We start from the raw sequence: 23682 nt of genomic DNA on the forward strand, positions 1-23682 counted from the left end.
GTCGGTAATCTATATTTACAACATAGTGACAGCTAAACAGTTAATATAAGCAAGAAATCCGTCGGTGTACGGCTCAAATAAAACGACTCAGAGTACGAACTCACTATGTCGGCAGCAAAGAAAATTGAACGCAGGCTCACTGCTACGCAAATGACGAAAGAGACACGAGGCGCGAAACTGCCTTTGAGAAAACAGGTAAGAGTTTTTCCTTCAATAGTAGTCAGACTCGTTAACTATCATCATACTCGATGCAAAGAATCATTCTCGTATTAGCAAGAAAAAGCGGCTTTGCCATTCACCGTTGTTTTTTTTTAAACTTGACAACACAAGTTACAACGTGTGTCGCGCTACAAACTTGGCGGGAATATTAGAGATTTGTCAACGTATATTTCTATCTAAGAATTAAATACAGGCTATATGGAATGTATTTGTATTTGTATATGTACTTTTAAGATTATAAATCATTTGTGGCACACATCAATATCTACGTGTACCTAACGTATACGGGATTTTGAAGATTATCGGTCATTAAAGACCTCAGAAAACTAGTTTTTTTTTAGCTCGGGCCGTCCGGGATGTTTTCTACCCGCACTCCCTGGAGTATCAACAATCCAATTATGCAACACCAATTATTAACTATGATGATATTATTATTATTATTTTCGTGACAGATCAGGACAACGTATTCCTTCTTGAGACGTGCAGTTGTGAAGTCGACAAATATTGCATTTTCGACGGCGTCATCGTCCGCAAGCAACACGGGGAATAACGATAGGCTAGAAGAGAAAAGAATGAGCTACAAAAAGAAATCCTCGCGATTAAAAAGATCGATCAAAGCAATGGTAAGCTTAGGTTTCCATTTTTAAAAAAAGCGACACGATAACAAAACCAAAACAGGAAAATTCGTTTACACATCAGATAAGTCTATGGAGTATTAAAATCGAGCATTTTCATTCGTCAGGCCGGCGCACTGTGACGTCATTTGTTTACAGTTTTGCCAACCTGCATACGAATGTCAGATAACAAATATCGCTTACTGGTGAGCACTAGCTAGCGAACTTGTGTAACAGCGTCGACCCCTACCCTGGATGGGTGAGTGTGCCACAGACTCAATGGGAAGGCCAATTCCACTGGCCGAGAATCAATCACTGACGAATGCGACTTTGGAGGTCCGAAGGGGCTTGTGTTCGACCGGGCCTGGTTGACGCCAGGATAGCGCATTAAAATTGACATTTGATAGGGAGATGGCCACACAACCCAGTCACGTAGTCCCAAAAAGTCAGAAGAGACAACAGTGACATTCAATGTCTGGAACTGTCGCCTGGCACAAAAACATTAAAAAAAATAAAAATAAAAATCTTAAATCTTAAAACTGTGGATTATGACTCGAAATATGACTAAAGTCACGAGAATCTTAAGATAATACGTAATATTCTCGGGAAATCACGTGATACATACACACACTATATATATATATATATATTATGGCCCCCTCTAGCGTCTCATCGCATAATTTAAAAGGTGTGTACATGCATGACAAGAGTACGGCTCTAAAACGTACAACGAATTGTTGTTTCCGATTAGTTAGTAATATACGCACAGTTTTGTACTGGTTCAATAACGCGAGAATACCATGCGATACCCTGATACGTTGGCATTTCCCCGGTGTCAAGTGCCATGGCTGAAATTAACACTAGCTGAACACGCATGTGCTGCTAAGCCTCTCGCTTACACCATACAGGACGATCTTATGCGGAACAGATTACGCAATTCTCTGTATTTTCATTTTAAATTAGCGTTTTATTAATTACTGGCATGCACATTTAGTTAGACTACAGTAATATTTTTTATAAAATACTTGAAAACAAAAACTAGTGGCAATTGCGGTTGTGACAAATTATTGTAAAACTAAAATAAAACATACTGTCACTGGTTTTTAATTTCGCTATTTTCACTGATAAGTTAAATACGCTAAATGTTAATGAACATGAAGATGTGAAATAACAATAGAACTAATTGTTTTCGTGAACCTGAACCCTAGTGATCATCAAAATAGTGAAATTAAAAGCCAGTGGAAAAAAATGGTTGTACAATACTACTTAGACCTGAAAATGGGATTCAAAACTGAAAATGAAACGGAAAATATATGATATATATCAACATGATATAATAACTTATGAACCACATAGGTGCGCATGCACTTTGAATTAATGGTACGTACCAGTAATGATCTTTACATTGAAAGTACGTACTCGTAATTTAAAAGCTCGTGCGTACATTTGTGTAGTTCATTATTCCATCGATTGAAATTCCACAATCAAAAACAAAATACAAAAAAATCATCCATATGATGTTGCATATGCATGGCGTCACATTTTGTGGAGTGACGTCATGCGTACGAAATGTCTATTTTATGTGTGATGTATTCGCCATTAAAACATGACTACCATATATGCGTAACTCGCATCGGTGTGGTAAAACTAAAAAAAAGTCACTAACAATTTATATATATACGTTAGTATTAGAGCACAAAAATAAAAGAAAAAGTTTAGGCAAGCCAAATATACTCTTTCAGAAAACTAGCGTCATAAGCAATGTCTAAATATTCAATAAATTCGAAACATCGTTTCAAATTTCGATTATCAAATGCAAAGTTGAGTCCATTTAAATACGATATCTGCCGCAAGCACAAGACACGGAGACGTCGGTCAGCACGGGTTCGTACTGGCGAACACCATTGATGCAGACCTCTGTTTTCTGAAGTACCCAAACGCTTCGAGTAACGCGTTCACACTCCCAGAATGGATGTTGACGGCTTTGTAGAAAATCTGTAATACAATGGGCACACGCATAACATTTCACATCAAGCATGGTTCGCGGATACCTCGACACATCGGTGGTCTCTTCGTTGTAGAACGGACAAGTTGAACGCACTTGTAACGGAGAACCACTGCCGTACGTTAGAGGACAGGAGGTGTCTGATGGCACGCTGTGCGAACCGCTGGTTGTACTAAAACCCATTCCATTAGGAGAGTAATTTGCCAAGATCTGACTGAGTTCTGCTTCCGTTGGCTCTTGGCAGACAGGCGTTCCGTGGACATTCAGCGCAGCACACGACATGACAATCATCTAAAGGTAGGGATAGATAAAGTACATTTTAAACCACCTAAGAGGTACTGAGGGCATGTGAGGTTTCGAGTCACTGTGATTCAGCTTGTTATTAAATGGCTTTGGTGTTTTTTTCTTTGTGTGTTCTGTATTGTAGATTTTCTATCTCATAAGCCTGATTAATATTGATACAATCTCCAAAATAGTCCTTGACATTGTACATTTCCTGATTATTAATTCGATAAGAATCTACTGAAATTGTTTTGTTTAACATTCTAACGGTATTGACGAGATACTGTGATCACGCGGTACGATGGGAAATTTTAAATAAAAACAAAAGATCAAAACGGAAGCCAGGATCATTGTCATGTATACACCCAGACTTAAAGATGACCGTCGTAGAATAATTACATTATACGAGTAGCAGAATAAACAAAATATCCCAAATTTAGCAAGTAACAATGTGTAACAGTGCGTTCGACTAAGTACCGCGTCCGCTTCTAGAAGTATATTACTGAACAGATCAGACTGACTTTGATTCCACCGCCCACAAAATATATCCTAGGCTATTCTGATACAAAACTCTGCATTAAATTAATCATGGCTGCGTGACGGTTGAGATGTATACACTTATATCTAATTACTTGTCTCCGTTGAATTACCATCAAATAATAATTCCTAATATAGTCATCATATATGAACAAAGTATTGTCAAACTTCAAGTGATACGCATTGTGTTTTAAGGGAATATACATACACGTCAGGTAACTTGCATATGTGTATATAATTACCATAATTAGCAATGGGGAGAATGCGGCTAATTATAATCACATAATTGATTTAGTAATATGTAAATCACTGAAAGAACCACTTGATTTAAAATTGTCCTTAAATATTGGGGAACTAACAAATCTGATATTATATTAAAAGTCCGTGTATATCTAAACTTGTTGGAGGAGTTTAATCACACCAGCTAACACCTTAACCAGAAATATCGTTCGTTGACAACTTCTTCAGTGAAAGAAACTAGTGTTCTATGAGCGATGACAGCGTTCAAACAACGCCGGTATAACCAGCATTATTGAAAATTTCGCTAATTAAAACTGTACATTCGTTGTATCGTGTCGTGCACGACGTGGGTCCCATGTGATGGGTACCGCGAGTGTGAAATGCATTGTTAGTTTCGACAAAATTTCACATCTACTTGTAAATTTGTGCGAGGTAAGTAATACAATAAAATAAAACTCAGTTGGTTTTAAAGTTGTATCAAACAGAAAAAAATACATGTTACAAGCGTTTTGTGATTTTTAGATTCTACTAATCAGAAAGTTTACATGTTAAACATAAACAGCTAAAATAACAAGGAGTGCATTGTTTTTGTTTCATATGCCAAACATAAGTTCTTCTCGGTTAACAATAAATTGCGAATTAACTAGTATTCGCGTTTACTTACCACCATGAAAATTTTTCCATTCCACTTGCAGTCCATGATAATTACTTAGAAAAATCAGCTTCGTTCGTTGGTCGCGCTTCTGTTTGCTTTCTAGGGCTTCTCGAGATATGCTGTGTATCTCCATAGCTCGAGACTTTATATCCCGGTGTTCCAAATTTCCTGTTAACTCATATTACAATTCCGATATAACAGATTTAAAACGGGAAAATGCCACCGTTAAAACACCTGTCTGGGATAAGAATAGTTCTGTGTCATTGTACAAAGCAAATTCAAACTAAATCGTAAATGACAAACTGGGTTGTCGCAATAACAAACTTGGTACAAGATTTATAGGGACAAATTTGGGATTGGTTCATATTCACCTAACGGTATTTTTAGAGGCATGTAAAATGAGAAGTTGGAACGCATAGAAAGTCAACTTCTGCATTCTTCCCGTTACTTTCACCCATTTTGACAATCGCGTCAATTTTTAAGTTCGGGTGATTCCCCCTAACTACGCTGTCACGTGGCTTATTCACTTGATACGACGGTAGAATCAAACAAGTGGGTGCGATGAACAATAGACGAACAACGGACAACTAGCGTTACCAAGTATTCGTGTACGTTTTACAAAGTATTGTACTTGATAAGGAAATCATTTAGAATCTCTGTGAATAAATACATTTGTTCTTTCACCTCTGTAAAAACTCAATAGAAAAATCGTGTAAATCAAAGAGGTCCACGTGATCACAAATACAAAGATGTGGGCAAAGATATTGATGCAATGGAAAAACGGAACTCATGTCTGGAAAGTTATCACATACAAGTTATCATGTTACTTGAACGCTTTGATGGCTTTTTAATGCCCGCTGGGTTAGACCAACATGCAATTACTGCTCCATGAGTCGATAATAGTTCAATTAGTCTGTACGCTCTGCTGTCGGTGTGGTAGGGATTCTGGGATTAGAGATAAATCTCACCTTGCAAGTTTGAGCAATTAATTGCATGTAATAATTATATGTTTTTATTCAGAGCATAAAAGCGCCACTCTGGAAACTATTAATATATGTTCGATAACATATGTTTGCAATTCATAAGAATTCACGCTATATGATATCTAATCATTCGTCGTATGGTGGGCGTCAATCTGTTTAAAATAAGTTTTGGCTTTTTTTGTATATTTATTTTATTTTATTTTTATTTTATTTTTCAAGTTGATGTTTTGGTAATTGCGAAAGCGAACAAGGTATGTAGGGTCGAATTAAAAAAATCACAAAATCAAAGTAAAATAATAAAATAAAAAGGCATTAATAACAAAAGTAATAACAAATAAAATAAAAATAAGTTTATGGCCAAAATAATTAAATCCCATACACTACATCAGATTTTAATCAGATTGGGTGGGCGTCTACGTGGTACATTTCGAACAAGGAGAAAATTAAGAAATAGTTCGGTGTTTCCATATTCATTGGCTCTTTGTATGTACCCACGTTATGCTTCAATTTGCCTACAGTCTTCTTGTCGTTCAGTATATCGGAAAGACATCACTCGTACTGTACATCATCCTATATCCTCGGGGTGTAGCTACGTCACAGAACGTTCTACTTTGCTAAGGCGCGCACCACTTGCTATGGGCTCTGTGCGAGTTGCTGTGAAACGCTGATCGAAGAGCCGGTGAAAACAGCCAAAGTCGAGTGAACGGCACAAACTCAGCTTTGAAGTAATCCGTAGTAGTGTTTTCATGTACATGTTTTAATTTTGACAAGGACACCCAGGAATAGAAATAGTGATATCTCCCTAAGCGTAATAAAATTCGCCAATTACGTTTCCTTATAGACACTACGATGTAAACATATTTCAAACATAAACCACCAACCCCACCCTATATCTAACTTCCTGCATTTGTATCAGACATAGTTGTACATTGATACATTTGTATCAGACATAGTTGTACATTGATACATTTGTATCAGACATAGTTGTACATTGATACATTTGTATCATACATAGTTGTACATTGATACATTTGTATCAGACATAGTTGTACATTGATACATTTGTATCAGACATAGTTGTACATTGATACATTTTAAAAAACAGTATCTCGGTTTCTGTCAAGCCAGCTTTGAGTTATATGATCACAACTTTTCCGGCTTTATTGGGGCTTCCGTCGTTGGTGACACCTTCTGGGATTATGCAGATCTTCCTTCACCCATACTAGACGACCTACTTGTATTCTATAAATAGCGTACACTCCAATAATCTGACACCAATTCATTCACAAAGCAACGTGGTTTACTACTTCTATTGTTACGTAGGCGTGAGTAATATAATCTACATCCGGGCACTGCATTCTTTTTGTATTTCGATTCAACATTTTGTTCGGACTGACATTGGAAACTGTAAAAACATCAAAACATGAATGCAGTGAAAAATTACTATTTGTCTAAAATCATCAAAGAAATTTTTGAAAAAATATAGAAAAATGTTGTATAAGTATAATGAAAAGGTTCAACAGAAACTTATTTTATTACCAGCGCAATAACTATGTTGATATGGGTGGGATGTCGGACGGGATGTGTGTTGTGTAGAATTACATTCAATTCAACTTTCGTTTCTTCTTTTTGTTCACTAATGACACGACTGCTCAGGGCGATATACTAAGTAGTTCCGGTTCTTGTAGCCACGTCTGTGCGTCGTGACATATGTAAATCTGATTGGTAACATGTCGCAATCCTCGCACCGTATAATATGTGAAGCGGTTGTCGTCTGTCGTCATGTAGAGCGGTTCAATCTCGTGTAAAGTAAACAATGTAGTTGTATACGGCGCAGGGAATCCACATCGAACGCGACTTTACATACAGTGGTTACCGTCAACGATAATACCCGCAGTTTTCAAAAAAAAAATATGTTAAAATTATCTAAAAATCGAAAATAGAGGTGATACGCATAGTATCTTATATTTAACATAGACCTTTAGTTTTTTCGATAGTCATTCCTCCTTCCTTTCTACAATCTTCGTCCGATTCATCTTGAATTCGCCAACATAAAACCAAAGCAATTCCGTTCACGCCACGTGACTATAGCGGCGACTGTTACGTACTAGTATTTGTCACTGTTACCAACATAACAAAAATCGTGAAATCGCGATCGAGTAAACACGGAAGTAAACACGGATATGCTCGACGTGAATAATATATGGTCATATAATATGTAATTTTCTCGGCACAAAACATAAACGTTGACTATCCAATCAACTTTAAACAAAGTACACAACTCAGGTATGTATCCCCTTTCATATTTCACTCAGCAACTCGAACCAAGGCGCAAAAAAAAAATCCAAAGAACGCCATTTCACACTTTTTTTCAAATTAATAAATATTACACTATTCTCTGCAGAAGTAAAACCGAACTGGTGTTAAAATTAAATGGCTCTATCGATGGCTGTACAGCTTGGTCATTTTAGGCATTTTAGGCATTTAAAAGGTTAATGAAGATACCTCCGAGTATTTTCGAACGTTTTCAAATTGTTTTCGAAATTTCATCTTCATAGGAAAATATAATGACTCTTAAAGCAATAAATTAAAAAATTAAACCAAGTGCAGTATTCATTAGATAAAATACTGAAGATGCTAATGCGCATGCGTAACGGATTAACTTGTATGCACAGTTAATTAAAAAAAATGTATTTCATCAATGAATACAGTTTGCATCTAAAACATTATTTTTTTTCATTTTACGAAAAGTCATATCATAATGGTTTTATTTGTATATTATTCAAAATTGTGGTGATAATGTTAATTATTTGATCTTAGGACATATGGCCTACTGGCCGTATTTGTAAAATAATCCTGCTGAAGAATGTGATCACGCTGTGGTATATATAGAATCAAAAGATACAAGACATCAACGTGTGAGAACTAGCACGTGGTAAAAATAACATTTATGTGGTTAATTTACATTGTTTATTTAACTTTCAAGATAGCAAGTAAAATCAAGCCCCGACATGTTATATTGCTGCATTCTTTTGTATCTGCGTTATATTGATACAGGATACTTAAGCATATAATCGCAAATCACTTTAGAAGAACTACACTAAAGCAATCTACCTGCGACGAAAGGTTGACCTTCAAAAATTGCATACTCTTCTAAACATACTTAGCATGTTTGTACCTCACGCGAGGGATAAATGAATATTTGTCAACTAAGGGAGATATCGAAAGAATGCACATTCCTTACAGCTGGGATCATCAAAAAATGTGAAATAACTCTACCGCCACGTGGCTCGCTCCTGGTCAGCAAGGTGTAATTGCAATTATGCACATTTCGTGTTAACAAAGTATTTCACACTCCGTCGTATACGTCCCGTGGACCATCGAATGTCGAACAATAATAATAATAATAATAATAATAATAATAATAATAATAATAATAATGAATATTTGTGACATTATATGTAAATTAAATTCTATTCTAACTAGTATATTCGGACATTATCCAATTCATGTCGATACAGAAATAGTACTACAATATGGGTAACAGTGGTCGCTTTTTAACAAGACCTTCATTCCAGAATAACATAATCGACAACAATATTTCATAGGAACGCTCAAGAGGACAGAACTCAACCTGTTCTCGGTAATTGTCACGTGCCGAGGAAACGAGCTCGTATTTTACTTTCCTAGCGATGTGTGTCGGCTTCTTTGTTTTTGTCTAAACAGTTTCAATATTTGGTCGACCACTCCTTTGTACCCATGGGAACGTAAATAAACACATGGACATTGAGACTCTTGTGATTCTTGTCTGTGCTAATAGTAGAGCAGGGCGCTACTCCGGAAATCACGTGGTCTACTCAGTTTTTGTGACGTCGTGCATAATAAAGTATGTGCTCACACCGTAGCAATGTAACCGCACTACATATAGTTGACCAGCCGAACTCCAGTGTAGTCGTGTATTTTATCTCGTACTTCACCTAACACGTGACTCGTAGTATTTACATCACATTAACCCTCCCTCGGAGTATACGAACATCTAGGGGACAAAATCATGAGTTCCAAACTCCCGGTAAGGTTGACCATTAACTGTTATGCCAATGCTAATCTTGATACAAGTGGGGACGTAATCCGATTCTCAGTTCAGTCGTATGCATAGCATGTTGCGATTGCGAGTCTAGCGGGTGATCAACTAACCATGGTTATCCTACTTGTCGGGGTTCTGCTTCGTCACAAGCAATGCATGCGATAAATACACGAATGACTGGACAGTACAGTCGACATTCAGTGTGTAAACAAGTACTCGCTACCGTCTTTCGTAAATTTTCTTCTTAAAACCACTTTTCCTGCTCGTTATCTGACCGTAGGATCGTAGGGCTCTCCTTAGCGTGTGTGTTTTATTTCCGTATCAGATATTGGTATAAAAGCATTGTCGCGATTAGCTATCTGTGTACTTTACACTGGTAACCCAACGCTCGTCACGACAACATCGGAGATTTTGAAACACTTGGTGTGGCGTGTTGCCATCAACGCAAGGTACGGTCAATGCTGTACTCCAGAGAATGCAAGCATTATTATACGAAGATTATATGTTAGGAAATAATTAAAATACATGTTTCTCTTTGTCAATCCACAGATGCCGCTCAAGCAACTAAAAAGAAGATCGAGACAACGAGATGCTCTGATCTTACAGGTGGGTGTCCACATCGTCCCCTTATGACAGACGTTGAATTCCTTTACTCCAGTTCCGAATGTTTGTTTTCCGACTTTCAAGCGAAACACAGTTTTTTTGTAACGTATTTTGAATTTTTCCTTTGCATTTCAGGATTCATTCGATAGTTTTTACGTGTCGCTCTTACAAAGCATACTACAACCAATCGGGAAAAGTGAGACGACCGACGTTGTAAGCAAAGAAGACATGATAAGTCACGCTCAAGCGGTACGAGTTTAATTTCAGTGTATGTTTACTCCCGGTTCTCGCACACTTGCTCATACTACACACGATCGTTGCTAACCAGGGGTATACTTAAACTTTTAGCTTCTAGTGCGAGACCTAAAACATCAAAGTTCCACAGATCTGAAAATGGTTTTCTATCAGCGTACTGTGGTTTTCAAACAAAGGCGACCACCACACGCATATAAAAAGTGGTTGCATTTTAAGGCGTGGAAAAATTCGTTTTCCATATTACGAAAAAGAGAAAGGTGGGGTACAACAAGTTGTGATCTCTGCTACTGATAACATGCTACTTCTGATCTTCCTATCTATGTTACCATAGCAACAGTGTGATTTCGTCAGTCTTGTTTCAGTACCTGATGTCATTTGACCTACTGTGCACCCAAGAGTTGCTTCAATCAAACAATAAAATCTGCAGAGTCACTACATTTAAAAAAAATCGTTGTATTCATGTATTTTAAAAATCGGCAATATGAGCTGAATAACATTTGTTCGCGCCGTTACGGTTGGTTGACGTTAACGATGCATCGGAACTGAAAGTGATAGTCATAACTCCCGCTACTGCATTCAGTACCGTCGCGTGTGTAGTGTAAAAGTAAAAAGTTATATCAATCTGTAGACCATGAAGTCGAAAAGGAAAGTACAAGTTCATGAACACAAATCAACCACAACCAAATGTATTCACGTGACCTTTTTTTAGTCGTCTTGGGGTTAGTACGTTAATAATAATACGGAGTTAAATGCAGAATGCGTTTGGTATGACATGGCATGCCATTTATTCTGTAAGGGCTTTGATATAATAAGGCGACGGCGAATTCGTATCCTGCCAGTTCTTTATCAGCGCATTCCAAACTTCTAAACACTTTTGTCCCCACGCAACCTTTTTTTTTTATTTATTTATTTTATCAATTTTGACCAAGTCCTGTAGGTGTCACATTATTTTCACTACTTTGTTAAAAACTGAGAAGGAAATTGTATAGAAGCAAATACTACACAAAAATGTGAAAAATGTTGTACCGATAATTTGCGGTGAAAAGTGCTGGTGTTAAAAGGGTTAGCAAATGTGTATGTCTGCGATAACCGCAACCCACCAAGCGACCCTTCGTTCACATTGTTTGTCGACTGAAGCGACAGCATAATGAGCCTTTGTGGTTTTACAATTAACCGAATTCTCACAGACAGTCCGCCACAAATATGTCACCTTTCAGGTGGTTACTGACCCGTTATGATGAGTGATGGCAGTAGTTACTTTTCAGTACCATATTCGAAATATGGAAAACTCGAACACTTATTATTACTGAAGGGGAAAGTTGCGGAAATATTTTACAAAATCGACAATTTAATTAAGAATGTGTGAATTTTTAAAATTATTTTTCATGTTTTGTTTTTTTTTATATTTATAGGTGTTCAAGATCGACATTGCTACACACGAAAAGTGTCTTGGAGAAGCGATGCTCAGAAAGGTACTTCAGCAAATTCAATTTCCAATTTTACGTCTCAAATACAAAATACTATATAACACTTTACCGCGTGACTTTCTAAGAAGCGGCGTTCTACGTATTCAGTGCGACTTCCTGTTATACTCAAGTGTTGACGGGTACAAGCAAACTCGATGATGTAGTTTTTTATCCTTTTCTAAAAATGGGAAGGAGGGGCAGTAAACAGACCGATACACACGTGTTCATGACAGTTATACCTGCAATCTCACATTACTTTTGCACTTTTCACCTCCACGCATTTTCATTTACACGCAGCCAAAGCAAACAATACTCAAAATCAACGTTGTGGAGGCGAAAGGAATCAAGGCCATGGACCCAAACGGTAAGTATTCGTCGCTGTGTTTGTTTATTGTGTGTGTGTTTGTTTGTTTGTTTGTTTGTTTTTTCGCCGCGCAGTCAATTGCGTAGTCACGTGAATCAGGTGATCATGTGATCAATGGAAATTTAAATTATACAAAATGCTTCCTGTGGTGAGATAGAATTTTTTAGTTTGTGTCGGTTATGATGCTTAAGAGGAAACAACTTTTTTTATAAACCTGTAACATACGACGATTTTTTTTAAGGTCGCAGCGATCCGTACTGCATCATCAGTTTAGTACGGCCGTCACACAGTCCAAAGGCAAGCCCGAAAAACAGCCCGAAACTCATCAATAAACACAAGGAAAGAAGGCAGTCTTCCATCGTAAACAGCGATGTTATGAGAACAAAAGTCAAGTATGCCACATTAGAACCAAAATGGCACGAAGAGTTTGAATTGTAAGTACACTAAGGAGTGGAAGTATAAAAGAATGGGGAAACAGTATTGACAGACAAGCGTCTGACGAATGAAGAACCGTAAATTCTAGCTAGACTTGCACCACCAGCCCGACAGAATATTTTTTACCTCCGCAATACGGTTCAAGATTCGTAATTTTGCTAGTACTCGAATGTTCGCCCCCTCCCATCTGTTGCACCATGAGTGGAAATTCGCTGTATACTGAGATTGTTCGTACGCATGGTCATTTATAATCAATATTGATTACAGCGCGTTGCCACGCAGTTTCTAAGACGTGATAAAAATATTGACTCGCGCTAACAAAATAGTATTGCAATTGGTGTTGAAACACTAATGAAATCAGCCATGTACTTTAATTAATCAGGGAATTAATCAGAGGCGGATGCAGGATTTTTTTATGGGGGGTCCAAACTTTAAAATCGCCAGACTAAGTTAATGATATGTTTTATATTATACAAAAAACAATTGAATAATTTTTTCAACGGACCCCTAGAACCCCCTAGATCTGCCACTGTTAATATATTACATCGGTTACATCGGTTACCCTTCGCTGCGACAGCGTCGAAACCATCTTACACGTACCATTGCTTTTAGTAAAAAATGTCCTTTCTTTTAGCCCTAATGTACGACGATACCCCCGCACCCATCCTTGAACCATCTACGTCACATTCATCCATAACTCAGCTGCATGATCAAAACCAACCAAACGTCTAAGAGTCACTGAACACTCAATACATCCAAGAAATAACAAAAGTCCGCTGGGAAGAACAGGGGTATACTTCTTAACTCTTAAACATTGCTTCGACTCGAATAAATACTAGCATGGCAACCGATAATTACACACACAGCACAGCGTGTACTTTTGACAAACATGCAACATGTCGGAACTCTTAGAACTCTCCTTGTTTTCCCCACTTATATAGTCACACAGCGGATCTGGCAAAGGAAGAACTAAATCTCTACATGTGGGACCACGATGTAGAAGATTCCGTGTGGGATGGAGTCAAGCATCTGGATAACGACCACAAACTTGCAGGACTACGAAAGTGAGTATTTCTACACGTTATATAATTGTAGTACAATCTGAGAAAGAAAAAAAAACATCTCAATACATTGGCCTAAATGCATCTATAATCTAGTTTTCATCGCTTGATTTTTGCTGGAATTATGACATACACGGCTTGGAATGCGCAATTGCCCATCACGTGTTGTTAGCATAATAACAAGTGGGCATAGTTCACATTCAGAGATCATTTGACCACATTTTATAGTTATCGGTAGATATGGTCAATACCGGGGTAACCACAGTAATTAGGTCATAGCCCACTCCTGACACCATACTCTCTGATCAGATATTACGCATTCCAACTACTGTACAAGTACGTACAACCAAACATCGCTTAATGGTTGTTGTTGTTGTTGTTGTTGTTGTTGTTGTTGTTGTTGTTGTTGTTTAGATCTTGGCACAAATAAACGAAACTAATCGTATACTTGTATTTGCAGTATATTCCGACAGATTCGCCAGACGGTGGAGTATGGGAAACCCATCGATGATTTTCTGGGTAAAATCCAGCTCCCGCTGAGAGAAGTTCCAAGTTTAGGGCTTGACAAGTGGTTTAAGTTACAGAAACAGTCGAGAAGTATTATACCTGTAACAGGTCAAATCAGACTGAGAATGCAACTAGCCGTTAAAGAAGTGAGTAATGTCACATGATGAAGATCCACAAAGTTTGAAGCTGGCATGATATTTCTTATGTGCTCATTCCCTCGAAAATGTAAAATGTTGTTATATATGGCTTACTATTTTTCTATTTATTGCGTGTTTATGTTCTCGTCAGTTGAATGACCGGCGATAAGTTCAGTTAAAGCGGGGGAGTCGTCACCTGCGCATGCGTCAGAGGGCCATAGCGTGTCATTGTTTACAAACAAACGTCTACCCATGAGCCTTTGCGTTTTAGCGAGTGTTGTTATCGTCGCTTGGGACTCAATTCCCGCGCGTGCGCAGGTGACGACCCTCCCGCTTTAAGTTCAATTGCTCGAACGATGACAGAGTATATAAGTGATGTTAGCATGCAGGCACAGTTCAATGTACGGCAGGTGACTCATATATGCATGGTCAGACGACGGACTTTGACACCTGAAAACGCCTGATCGCCGCTTTTCTTGATTTTATTGTTTCCATCTATGGTAGTCCGGCAAATAAACAGTATCAATCAAAAAATCGAGAAATATTGAACTGAACTTAATATATTGTCTCTGCCCACGCCCTCCTCGAACACAGTGTTCTAAATATCGAGACAGTGAAATCATAATGACGTCAGTGTGCAATACATCTTCATTTTACCCTCACCCTGATATTATTATTATTATTATTATGTTGTTTCCATGTTTACAGAATGCAGAGATTGGCGAAACATCTGACAACTCGGAAAGATACTACATGCTTGCCAAAGAAGTTTATAAATACAATGCAGAAAATAGCAATGCAGTAAGTTATATTATATTATATTATATTATATTATATTATATTATATTATATTATATTATATTATATTATATTTTATTTTATTTTATTTTATTTTATTTCATTCTGTAGATTAAATACCACACAGGTCCGTGGAATGGTATCGTTGAAACAAAGAGTCAAATTGTTCTAGACCAATATGCCATACAACACTGTGTTTGTAAAGTTTCACAGTCACTCATGTAAGTAAAGTTACTTTTTTTTTTTATAAATATTTTTATAAATTTTTCATTTCTTTTTCAAATACTTACATCAACAAATATTGACAAAACAAACAAAAATTGATAGTACAGTATACAGTTCAAAAGTAAGAAGGTTAAAATTCCAAGAAAGCCCAAGTTCAAAGAGAACTTATTCGTATTATCATCGATATCTCATAGGATATCATTAATTAACACTGCTAGGGTGATTAACTTATTCTATTATTGCTGTAATTAGTATTATTTAATTATTATTCATTTGTTTCAATTTACAGGCACCTGTGCATATTGTTGGAGTGGCACATGCACGGAGGCGTGGTGGAGACCACCTTACGTAATGCTATCTCTCAAGTTGACATGGCCGTGTTTGCAATGCAAATGCCACAGGGTTCATTCGATATGACGGATCGACCAGTGCTCTCGCGTTATGAGGTGAGTGTGAAGTATCCTATCATATTTTCACGAACGGTATAAATTCTCGTTTTCTTATCAGCCTGGTTATTTGATAAGATAAGGCGATGCGAATCCACTACGAGACACACATAAATTTTGATTATAGTTTCTTTTTTTTTCGAGCCACATTACATGTCGAACAGAAAAGTATTTATGCTGTATTTCCTGTTGACTCTTCATCCCATAGGCGGCGCTGTTGGAACAGTGTATTTCGATGTACATAGACGTCGCTCTACATGACATTCACGATGTAGGTCCACAATTATTTCCTCCAATGAAGCCCGACGACTCGGAGCTGGATAGTATCGATACAAAGTACCAGTAAGCAACCTTTTATTTATGTTTCTAATGTAGGCGTCTAAAGTTAATTGCAGGGTGCAATAATTATGATTGGACTGGCTTCAAATTTATGTATTAGTGTTACTATTTTCGGTGTAGTAATTTGTTGAACCTGGAAGTCAGGCTCTAGCGACGACAGCTTTGATCGTTTGTGTATCTGTGTACTCTCATTTTCAATATATATAAAATATATGAAAGATTTATTTTATTGATTTACAATAGATCTCATCAAAATAGAGCCAGCGCGATCACGACTACTTCGCCGATGAGTCTGAGATTTGACTCTAATGGGCCCATTGGGAATGTGTATAATTGTGTGGGAATTGTGTCAGAATAAGAAAACATTATTAGATTTCAATATTTGTTTCCAGTTTGGACCTCATCCACAGCCTGATTGGCCTAAAAGCCTGGTATGGTAATGGCGCTGCGTTGAAAGGTAAAGTGATCAACAAGTTGATTGATGTCATCAAGACAACCGGGAAAAAATGGTTATCAGAGAAATTGGAAAACATCTTATCGGAAGACAAGGGCACATTTGTAAGTATTAGAAATTTCGAACCTGACCACCCTAGTGTAATAAATAGATCCCCTTTATCTTCATTCAATTGATACTCCAAACAAAGATTTAACGAGTTAATGAAAAGCATCTGTTTCGATCGACCTCTGATTAATACATTGAACCTAGTTTGTATGTAGCGGTGACAGAACTCCCATATTGTGAAGGAAAAATTAAAGGTTGTTAGATCACTATTTTAATAGTAAAACCGAGATTTTAATCGCTTTGAACACCAAAGACAATTATCACCTTTCACAAAAACAAAACTGCATTATCTTTTCCATAATTATTCACAACTTTCGATCAAGACTTTTAGCCAGCAGGAAATTATATCTATTTGATCGACAAAATTATCAAAAATATCATAGATAAATATTTGCAAATGTGCAAAATATCACACCAAACATTTAAATCACTAATAAGTCCAAAAAGTGGGGGTTATTATCAACCAGGCCATCGGCAAATGCCAAAGTTCGAGTGCTCTGCGTAAAATTGACCTTTGACACACTCATTCTTAACCTTAGCAACCAAGCCAAATGGTCGTTGTTATGAAAAGCCTGAAAGACGTAACCGAAGAGCTCAATACACTCTGTGCCGTTAATCAGAAGTATGAGGAGTTCTTTAGCAGGTGGGTGTAGCATGTTTAATCGATGTGCGTATTCATGGTTACCATATAGCACATCTTGAGATCGCATATATTTGTAAGTGTATTATACGTGATGTACTATATTACCTTAATGTTGAACGAGTATGGAAACGTAACGGCGAATCTAATAGCAAATAAACCAAAATTATTATATTAAATCAACACAAATTTATTCCAGGTTCGATATGAATTATTATAAACTGGTATGTCGAATTATTGACAGTCATCTGTCGCCGAAAATCCAGGCTGTCATGAAGAAACTGGACGAATATCAACTGCGATATCAACGATATCCTATCAATATATCAGAAAGCAGTAGTGCATCGTTGGCGTGTTACTTAGCTGTGAAGAAGATAATCAAATCTATGTCTGAATGTGTAAAAGAGAGGTTAGTATTTACAAATATGCCACCCAGAGCCATTGGAATTCAATGTAATGTGTGTATATTTCAAAATATTGGCTTCCTGTTCGAATTTACACACTGAATCAACGAAATGAATGAACCAAATATTAATGAATAATATGGTTTTTAGTTATTACAGTGACGAACTTGATTTGAGTGGCCATTCCACCTGGTTCCAGGGTGCCCTGATATTCTGGTTGCAGACGTTCAAATGGGAATGCGACCGTAGAGTGAGGAAGGCTTTGGAGATGGACCCTAATGTTATGCTGGTGGACTCACTGGTAAAATTCTCCATATCGTCAGTCGATGTACTTACATGCTTTCAAAAGGTAAGTGGGATACTAGTACAACGACAACGGACACGCGTGTTTCGATCGAAGGAGGTGCGGTAACAAACACGTAACATTAATGCAGCTTTTATATTCTTCTTTGGTGAACTCTCTCGTTTTCTAATGAATAATTTGAATAATTTGTTCCAGATTACGCAAGAATGGATTGATATTGATTACGACGATCCTGACAGCGCATGTGTTGCAGTAACAAAGATTACAGAGGTAAGCATTCAACTGTAAACTATACTATACTATACTATAACTCATTAACATATCCAGCATTATAAATCTTGTTTTAGTCCTTGTTCTTGACAAAGAGGCCTCAAACGCAAGTGGTCATCGAGATCTCGTTCAGAGCGAGAGGGTCACGCGACTTGTTTTGGTCCCTCAAATAGTGTTAAATTCTGTCCTGTCATCTCATTTACTTCAAAAATTCCAAAACGTTGTTGCATAGATCAGTTGAATTGAACATCATGGTGCGAGGGGCTAAAACAAAAACTTTGACTTCGCGTGGTTATTTCTTTATCAACGAGGTCTCTGAGGCTATTTGCATCAAATGTATATTCAGTTATCTGCATGTCCGTTACCAAGTAGCCAATCTGGAAGGATGTATATGTTTATTAACCATAATTATTCAAATTCGTTCGCAGTTGATCTGTGATGGCGCTAGACTCTACGCTGATAATCTTCATAATACTTTGCATGAGAATGGTTTCTATGACAAAGACAGTCCACAATTTGATATCAAAGAGAAGGTGAGTGAATTGTTAATAAAAGTATAAGTATGTTGATAGTCAGCTTTGGTATATGTTAGTTGATATATAGTCAGTGATATGTAGGTTTATAATCATTATCAATATACAATTATTAGTCTATCAGTTGTTGTTACTGTCATCATATTTTTTTTAAATACAGTATATCTTACACGTTATTTGTTCCTGCAGTTGTGCATCACCCTCAACAATATTGATCACGTTCGACAGTATTTGGAACAGCTATCGGGTCTTCTAAAGTGGGAAGAGACCGTGGGTCGACTAGTGACGAAACATTCCAACCAATCAGCGGGCACGAAGACCCTGCATACGCTCAAACGACTCGTGAAGAGCGCTAACAGTGACGTTCTCAACAAGTCCGATTTACTGGTCAGGAAAATGACTGAAAGAATGAGCGAGGAGATGACAAAAAGCATGGAATGTCTGTTTCACAGAGGAGTGGTGGTGGGTTCTCTTCCATACAGTCTTTCTTTCGATTTGCAAAATTATCTGAATCCTTGCGAGATTGCCGTTTAAAGCGCGCTGGTCGTCGCGCTGCGCATGTGGGACATTTGTGTTGATAAACATTGATTTTCCCATAATCCAATGCACTCTTCAAATGAAAATCACGAGTATGATTGACCTGGGCGCGACTTGCACTGAATACCGCCGGTAACTCCTTCGATACCTTCCAATCACCTAAAAATTACCTAATTAAAGCTTGGAAACGTCCCAGTTTGTACTCATTGATCTGCGCAATAGTCAAAGTCGCCATCTTTGTTTATATGAGACCCATATATCTCGCGCATGCGTGGCGCGACGACAATCGCCCTTTAAGCAGAATCTCATTATGCAATTCATATTGTAAATAAAAACCACTTAACATTTTAAAGAATACTAATCATCATAGCATTATTGTTTCACAGTGCATTGATCCGGTCATGGAGTATCTGGATGGTAAGATGGAGAAGCTATATAAGACGCTGAGCCCGCCCATCTACCCGAGAGTCGTTAATGAACTATGGAATACGTTGTTAAGAACCAGTGGCAACCATTTGGAGGTCGGAGCACCACCAGACTACTATCAAACGTTGGACAAGGTGGGATTTTATTACTTTTTATAAAATGAAATAAGTTCACATTCAATAGAAACATTATTTCCTGATGTAATTACAATGTATGATAGGACTATGTTTTGATTGCATCTATTCATTTACAGCATCTGGGCGCGTTAGAGAAATTTTTTGGGCGAGATTTGGGTCTGAGCGAAATGAAAGTGAAAAACTACCAGTACCACCATGTGAAGAATCAGTTGACGCTAAACAGTATGTCTTCAGAAGATCTCGTCTGCGAATATTACCAGTCAATGGCAGAAAACGTATCGACACCGGACGCGTACTTTGGCCATCTAGCCATCAAGATTGGATACATGGAAGAAACACGTGGGAATATTACTATCTTCGTCAAAGGTGAGATTTAGGTTCATAATCTTCCCAATCAAGTGACGGAAGATCAGACTCCCAAAATTCCTAGCACAAGACAAATTATGTGTGACCTCCGAGTCGCCATTATGGCCTTGTCTTGGTGAACCACTACAACTTTGGCGGCGACTTCATGTCTTACCATACCATGACGTCACGGTGAACCCATGCACAGACGATAAAATTATTCCACAAGAGTACTGAGCAACCAAATCGAGATTCTTTGGATAATTCTATCTTGTCGCCCAGTTTGTTTTTGTTTGTTTTATGCAGACAATAACTTAACAATTTGTTTTGTTCTTTTTCTGTAGTTGTAAATGCCGTGGATTTGCCTGGATTGGACAAAAATGGTAAGATAGTGTTACTTGGTATTTATGGATATCCTTATTTTGAAAAAGCCGGATAGACGACAATATGCAAGTGATTTTGACTGTCGTCTCGAAAAAAAAGTGATTCAATGATAATAGAAATTATCTTAGTGATAAGAACATTTAAGATAGAAGCCTAGTCATAATTTTTGACAAAATTGTTCATAAATCGCATGACAATGTTCATTGGTTTATCGTGTACAATCATGTAGGTAATGTCCCATGGTACAACGAAATAGCATTATTTTACTGAATGACACTTAATTTATCTATTTTTCTGTTGTTGCAGGACTGAGTGATCCGTTTGTCATTCTGGAGTTGTGTCCAGACACCATATTTACACATTCTAAAATACAGAAGACAAAAGTGGTGGAGCAGAACCTATGTCCGAAATTCAACCAAGTTTTCGAATTGTAAGTTCAACAAACATTCACGGCATGATTGTATGTATGATTTTCTCATGCGGCGGGCATCATTGTTGAATTATTTGTTTTTCTAAGTCTCGCTTTCGCATCTCCTGTAATGATACCAGTACGTGCGATTTGAAGCCAATACTAAGTCGAAAACGAGGCTTGGAACGCAAATATTCAGCAATGGCCGCCATGTGATAAAGTGAGCGAATTACTAAAGAATTAACACGTGCTATATATACTAAATGCGTTGATCCTATGCAACTATCGCCTGTTTCTAGAAATATACAAACTTTGTATTTGTATCCATACGTTACTGGTTATTTTTTCAATTTCTTATGGTACGTCTACAGTCCAGGATTACCCAAAGAAGTTCTCGACACGAGAGGAGCTGTTTTATCTATGACGGTTGTGAGCCAGAATTCTATATGGGCAGATTCGTTTGCTGGCGAGGTATTCATGCACATGAAAAGTGCGCGTGAGGTGCCCGTCACTCAGTCTATTGAGATGTGTCCAGCAGTCATGCTGCCATTAAAACGACCCACTGAAACGGACGGCCCGCTCCAGGTAATCATTTCCATCATGCATGATAATTAAAATCGTACTTAGTTTATATATATATATATATATATATATATATATATATATATATATATATATATATATATATATATATATATATATATATATATTGTATTTCCATTATATTTCTACACTCTGAGTTAGACAACTAGAAATACATGGATTTTAAAAATCGTGATTTTTAATCTTTTGTAGATAGAGGGCGCTAAACCAGTGTAGCCGCATGTTAAAAGTGAACATAACTGATTAAGTAGTTGTATTATGTTTTGTTCGTTTTAGATACTGGGCAGTCGGGGCAAATGGGACAAAGTGGCCAAGAAATTCGCAGCAAAGAGACAGAAGATCATCTCAAACAAACCAACGAGAACGGATAGGAAATCCACACGGGGAGCTGGTTTCCGCGAAGCAGGGCTATTAGCATATTTCACGAGGCTGACTACCTAAACGTGGGTGACGTGCTACCAGTGCTTTGCACTGTGTTCGCTAACAGTTTACCATCGACTATAAGTTATGGATTGAACCGCGTTCTCAGCACTGATCAAGTAGATCAGAATGCAGGCGACGGGAACAGATAACCCGCAGTGATGACTAGTACAAACTCGCTAACAAACGACTGTCTAGACGTAAAATGTCCATCTTCGCACAGATAAGACAAGAGTAGGAACGATGATCCTCTGTCATTAAACAACAGATTTTATGATTGGACAGTCAGCTCTGTGTTAGGCTTAGGTAGCCAATGAAGAGCATTGTAGTAATATCGGTATAAGGGTCATAATGCTGCATCCGTAGTGATCACACGGAAACAAACGTGACCGTTCGCAGAACCAAAATAAGGAGCAAGTTGACATTCACTGGTTTAATGAAAGTTCTTCGAAAAAGTATACACTTTTAAAAGAAAGCCAAAAGACTCGTTTCGACTCAATAAACATACCCATAGAGACAAAAGATGTCTCTAAATGCATGACGAAGAAGAGCAAATATTGTGTTGGGAGTATTATTATTTCAATAAAAATTATTTGAACCATTAATTTATTTATTATATTATATCATATTATATTATATTAAAAAATAGATTATAATTACAAAATTATTTTATTTTTTATTGTTTTTTATTACAAATGTATACCACCGCTTCTGTTTAAAGAGTTTATTTTGTTGGGTTTTCAAATTAATAAGTAAAATGTTTTTTATTTATATTATACTTTATAAACGGATGTCGACATTTTAATATTGGTAAAACATCCCCGTGTTTTATTTATTTTAAATCTAGAAATATTTTAAAACTGACAGTGGTCACAATTCACTAACGTTTAGTGAAAGTATGTATATTTATAATACAGATAGTTTACAGTGGTTTGTTATTGTTTTGTTATTGGCTTTTATCTCATTACAATGTTTTAAGTTGGATTTCAATCCAAGTGGCATTTATGCGTGTTTTTTATCAAAATATTTCATATTAGCAAGTTACTTCTCATGATGAAAATATATATTATTATTTTTAAGATTATTTTTATTCCGAGACATATATTTTAAACAATGCACATGTATTTGTTACAGGCGGAGATTTTTACATTATCACGCGATAACCTCGTTATCGCAAGTAAATTCATTTCAACAAAAGTCCTCCAAATTTAAGTAAATTTGATTCATTCTGATGGCGGTGATTTATAGCAACAATAATGAACCCCGACAGCGTCATATTGGATTCGGAGATGGATCTGGGCTCGATAATATTTGCTTTGCCTCACATCATCTTGCCATGGGCCCTTCTCCCGATCGAACGAAGCGCTTCCGGGGGTTCATTATTGTTTAAATAAGAAAGCAGTTGATGTAATGTGATTAATGTTATACAAATAAATGATTTACCTAACACAAA

General features: G+C 37.1%; 1 protein-coding gene across 2 annotated transcripts; it reads left to right on the forward strand.

Moving 5' to 3' along the window:
* Positions 1-23682, forward strand: LOC102803351 (protein unc-13 homolog 4B-like). 2 transcript variants are annotated; one of them, XM_085491283.1, is made up of 26 exons: positions 1-195; positions 672-842; positions 10169-10225; positions 10358-10471; positions 11890-11949; positions 12241-12307; positions 12549-12741; positions 13684-13806; positions 14264-14456; positions 15156-15248; positions 15357-15466; positions 15760-15916; positions 16125-16258; positions 16648-16813; positions 17357-17460; positions 17657-17866; positions 18012-18210; positions 18361-18435; positions 18864-18968; positions 19158-19430; positions 19892-20065; positions 20185-20434; positions 20758-20796; positions 21104-21227; positions 21578-21791; positions 22086-23682. In XM_085491283.1, the coding sequence occupies exons 1-26, from the start codon at positions 106-108 to the stop codon at positions 22248-22250; spliced, it is 3660 nt and encodes a 1219-aa protein (XP_085347409.1). In that variant the 5' UTR covers positions 1-105; the 3' UTR covers positions 22251-23682. The 2 variants fall into 2 exon arrangements, with proteins under 2 accessions (XP_085347409.1, XP_085347410.1); XM_085491284.1 differs by lacking the exons at positions 1-195; positions 672-842 and adding an exon at positions 9437-9604.

Source organism: Saccoglossus kowalevskii, chromosome 16, assembly GCF_978046115.1.
Source record: "Saccoglossus kowalevskii chromosome 16, keSacKowa6.1, whole genome shotgun sequence".
NCBI lineage: Eukaryota > Metazoa > Hemichordata > Enteropneusta > Harrimaniidae > Saccoglossus > Saccoglossus kowalevskii.

Bases quoted from the DNA above. Each gene is read 5' to 3' on its own strand.
- LOC102803351 (XM_085491283.1), top strand. From the start codon at position 106: ATGTCGGCAGCAAAGAAAATTGAACGCAGGCTCACTGCTACGCAAATG. The intron at 16,814-17,356 runs GTAAGTATTAGA...TCTTAACCTTAG, and splicing joins CGGAAGACAAGGGCACATTT to CAACCAAGCCAAATGGTCGT. The intron at 20,066-20,184 runs GTGGGATTTTAT...ATTCATTTACAG, and splicing joins ACTATCAAACGTTGGACAAG to CATCTGGGCGCGTTAGAGAA.